The 4,002-nt window shown below is 37.4% G+C and overlaps 1 protein-coding gene across 3 annotated transcripts; it reads right to left on the bottom strand.

The window, feature by feature from the left end:
- Positions 1 to 205: 205 nt before the first annotated feature.
- LOC102623671 (ankyrin repeat-containing protein ITN1-like) lies at positions 206 to 3,207 on the bottom strand. Of its 3 annotated transcripts, none has more exons than XM_006465196.4 (4): positions 3,059 to 3,207; positions 2,439 to 2,920; positions 1,617 to 2,029; positions 206 to 1,506 (listed from the first exon to the last, which is right to left on the bottom strand). In XM_006465196.4, the coding sequence occupies exons 2-4, from the start codon at positions 2,902 to 2,904 to the stop codon at positions 376 to 378; spliced, it is 2,010 nt and encodes a 669-aa protein (XP_006465259.2). In that variant the 5' UTR covers positions 2,905 to 2,920; positions 3,059 to 3,207; the 3' UTR covers positions 206 to 375. The 3 variants fall into 3 exon arrangements, with proteins under 3 accessions (XP_006465259.2, XP_015385247.2, XP_052287524.1); XM_015529761.3 differs by having other exon boundaries at positions 3,055 to 3,206; XM_052431564.1 differs by lacking the exon at positions 3,059 to 3,207 and having other exon boundaries at positions 2,439 to 3,045.
- Between the last annotated feature and the right edge of the window lie 795 nt (positions 3,208 to 4,002).

A 4,002-nucleotide genomic window follows, 5' to 3' on the forward strand; every position in this document is an offset into this window, starting at 1 on the left:
TAGAAACAGTTTGTCTGAGCCCGTCGACTTGTGTCAGAATTCTTTAACTCCACAATGTTCTTAGGAAATCAGTTGAGCATATAGTAACTGAGCCAGCAGCGTCTTCTTGCAGTTGCAGCTGCTTACAGTGATATTATTTCTTTTCCCTGATAAACCATTTATTACGAACAATATCCTGCAGATTTACAACTGTCAAAGATCAGAGTTTGTGGGTTAATCTGTGATTGGATTTCATTTTTCACTTCGTGTTTGCTGCAAAAAATGCTGAGTAGAAACTAATTGAGGAAACATTGATGCCTCTGTGTTGCTTACAACAACATTATTTACTTTTTCTGAAAGCAAAAACAATATTATTTACTTTTTCTGACTAAACTTTCAGTATGCATGATACCCAACAGATGTTGAACTATCGACGTCAGAGTTTGTGGAATCTGATTGAGGTTTATTTTTCGGTTTAAATTTGGTGTAATGCGACTGGATTCTTCCTCTGATGACACCAACTTTGCTCTGCTTTCCAAGTTTCTTTGCTCTCCACTCCAATTTTCTCAACCTGTGTCTTATCAATTCAACTCCAAGATACAGAAACAGAAATCCTAGAGTTCCGGCACCTGTAGCCAATAAAGAATCAGTCACCCATCCTGTACCTCGATCATCTGGTACCGTAATTCTTGTGGCTGCAATGTAAGCCGTAGCCATGAATGAAATGGACACCCACATGACCTTGTGTGTGATCACCAATAGCCTCATCAATTTTTTCCTTTCAAAGGGGATGATACTGACTAGAATAATAACAATGCTTAAAGATGTAAACAAAGCAATGTTGTTGCTTATTTCAAAAATCTTAAAAGCTTTTGTTCTCCCAACTAATGATTTTCCTTTCAGAGGCCCTTCCTGATAAACACCTCCTGGAGGACTAATACCACCCGTATATGTAACTGTAGCTATCAAAATCGCAACCAGTATGATTGTGTTCCTTGCATTTTGTAGTGCCTCTCTGTGTACCTCATTTTTCTTCTCTTGGCGACTTTTGTATCGCTGCTTCAATTCTTTCATGTGTCTGCTGCTCAGATCCTTGTATCGCTCAAGACTTTTTGGTGACTCATTTGCTTCCTCCACAGACTCTGGTTCTGATGAATTTGCTTCTTCACCTTTAGGTTTCTGCTTAGTATGATTCCCAAGTAATTCCTTCGTTAACATTGGTTCTATGTTTCGAACAGGCGAGGAACCGCATGATCTACTGAGACGCATATTCATTGAAGGATCCATGCTTGTACTTGAGTTTGTTACCTTGACCAAATCTATGGGACTTTCAAGTGTCAGCTTAACCTCTGCAGCGGATGGTGACAATTCAGGGCTTCCAATATTCCCAGCAGTCTTAAATAATTTCTTCAGACTCTTTGCATCATCATTAGTTCCTGCCTGTTCAAGGATGTCAAGTGCTGTTTGGTTTTTATGGTTCCGACAATAAATGTTCAGTACTGTTTCCTTGATTATGTACTCTACGAACTGGAAATCAAATTGAAATAGAAACCTGAATCAGAGATAAACAGGCAATGCACCATCATAGAGTTGTAATTCTTTCAGTCCACAATTACAAGATTGAATGAAAGCCTTACTTGGTAGTTTTTTCTTAAAACTGCAAGATGCAGCACTGTGTTACCAAACTGGTCTTGCCCGTGAAATAGGCAGGTATTAAAAGATTCTGCTAGGAATTTGAATGCATTATACTTGTCAAATCTCACGGCAAGATGAAAGACTGTTTCTCCATAAGTTGTGAGACGATCGAAGGAAGCGGGAGAGCTGGATAAGAATGCTACTAATATTTTCACCCGGCCATTTATTGCAGCCAGGTGCAATGGTGTGTAGCCATCTTTATTATATTGCAAAGCCAGGTCCTTGTTATGATTCAATAGCAATTTTGTCATATTCACGTTCCCTATGCTAGATGCATAATGCAATGGAGAAAATCCATTCTTGTCTGTTTTTCCAGCAAATCTTGGCCGTACTTCCAGTATCTCTCTTGCAATATCTGCATACAATCATATATAGATGCACAAGCATGTACAAGGATTATTCTTCTTATTATTATTTTTGTCTATAGCAAGTAAATAAATACCAACCATCCATATTAACAAATGACACACGTCAAAATATCTTAAGAAAGCAAGTTAGAGACATGATCAAGATGCCCGTACTAGTTAAAAAGGCTCTTTCATAAAAAATATTCCGTGCTAAAACCATACAGAATTAGCCAAAAACAGAACAGTTTTAATATATAATGCACAAAGTAAAAATGAAAACAGTAGAAAGAGGTCAACAAGATAAGGTTCCAGCATTCTTGCGATCAACAAGAGCTTCAGGGTGTAATATTCATTGATAGTTTAAATATGGAAAATCCACGCATGCTGACTAGAAATAGTTTAAATTAATTAAATTACCTGTATGTCCTCTTGATATGGCCAAATATATTGGGGTTGATTCAACAGAATCTTCTTCAAATTCCATCAACCATGACTGATTGATCAACAACTTGACAACATCGAGATGCCCTTGTCTGCAGGCAAGTGAAAATGCACTCTGGCTTTCATGATTGAGCTTTGTAGCCACAGTAGGATTTGCCTCCATTAGAAAAGCTGAAACCTCATGATTCCCTTGACAACAAGCTTCATGCAATGGAGTTTCTAGCTTCTCATTCTCAGCTGCTACCAATTCCGGGCACAATTTTGTAATCTCAGTCACCAACTCAACATGCCCAAATCTCGCAGCCAAGTGTAAGGCCGTGTTCAGTGAAGCGTCTCTTTGTAAAAGAATTCTCTTGTTACTGCAGCCAACTAAGTTGATTAAAGCTTGTTTATCATTTCTTACAATTGCCTCTGAAAGATTTTGAGCCATTCCTTGGGCCATTTAGTAGCAGGAAGTGCTGAAAGAAATGTAAAAGAATTTGTTAGGAAAGGAAAAAAATAATGATGGAGAAATTAATCTAAGAATTGGGAATTGAGATTAGGAGTCGACTCTGTGTCTTCTTAGTAGAATTCTAAGGTCTTAAAAAGATACCTACATCGACATTATTGTCAACTTCGCATTTTCAGGGAAAGTGACTGACTGCGGTCTAATACTGCATCTACCAGGAAACGCAGACAGAATTATTTTTTTTTTGATACAATGGAGCCTAGTAAAGACTAGGACAAAACAGGGCGGGGAATAGTATTCCTATACATAGCACACAGAATTAATGACTCGACTTGATCTTACCTTAATTTATTCAGTGGTCCCAATTCAAGTAAAGAAATGTGATTGGTGCGAGACCAGATGCGTGGCAACTTTTTATTGGTTGAACTGTCTTCTGGGCCCCACAAATCTTCCAATGATGGCACGCCACACATCCAGTCGTGCACCATAAAATGAGAGAAGACGTGCATTATATTATCTCTCTTACTTATAACTCTTTTTACTTTTTGTCAATGATTCTTCATTTTTATAACCAAAAAGAGACATGGCTAAGGTGCAGAAGCTGCAAGTAACAGCCTCGAACTTTCCCATTTCCATTACCTTGCAATGGGACCTCTTTCTTCCTCCTCTAGCACCCGTGGAAGTTCCCCCTTGGCTGCTGTTACTTACGGAAGCCGTAACATAGACTTCTCCACGAAAAAGATAAAGAAACATAAAGAAGATAGAAAGAAGACAAGAAAATTTCATTCAGGTCACCTAGAAAAATATCAATTTAGAAAATAAATAGTTTTTCTAAAAATTTGATAAAAGCTATGCTAAGTTCAGCAAAATGGTATTAGAACCAAGTTTTGGTTCAAAAGATTTTGAAATGTCAGTTTGCACTGTTGATGTAACAAGCCCTGTATCTAATTATTTCAAAATCAAAGACAAAAATGGATCAAATGTTCACTAATTTGATATTTGATGTAACAAGCCACGTATCTAATTATTTCAAAATCAAAGATAAAAATGGATCAAATGTTCACTAATTTGATATTTGATGCAGGATATAAT

The sequence above is a fragment of the Citrus sinensis genome, chromosome 7 (assembly GCF_022201045.2).
Source record: "Citrus sinensis cultivar Valencia sweet orange chromosome 7, DVS_A1.0, whole genome shotgun sequence".
Classification (NCBI taxonomy): Eukaryota; Viridiplantae; Streptophyta; class Magnoliopsida; order Sapindales; family Rutaceae; genus Citrus; species Citrus sinensis.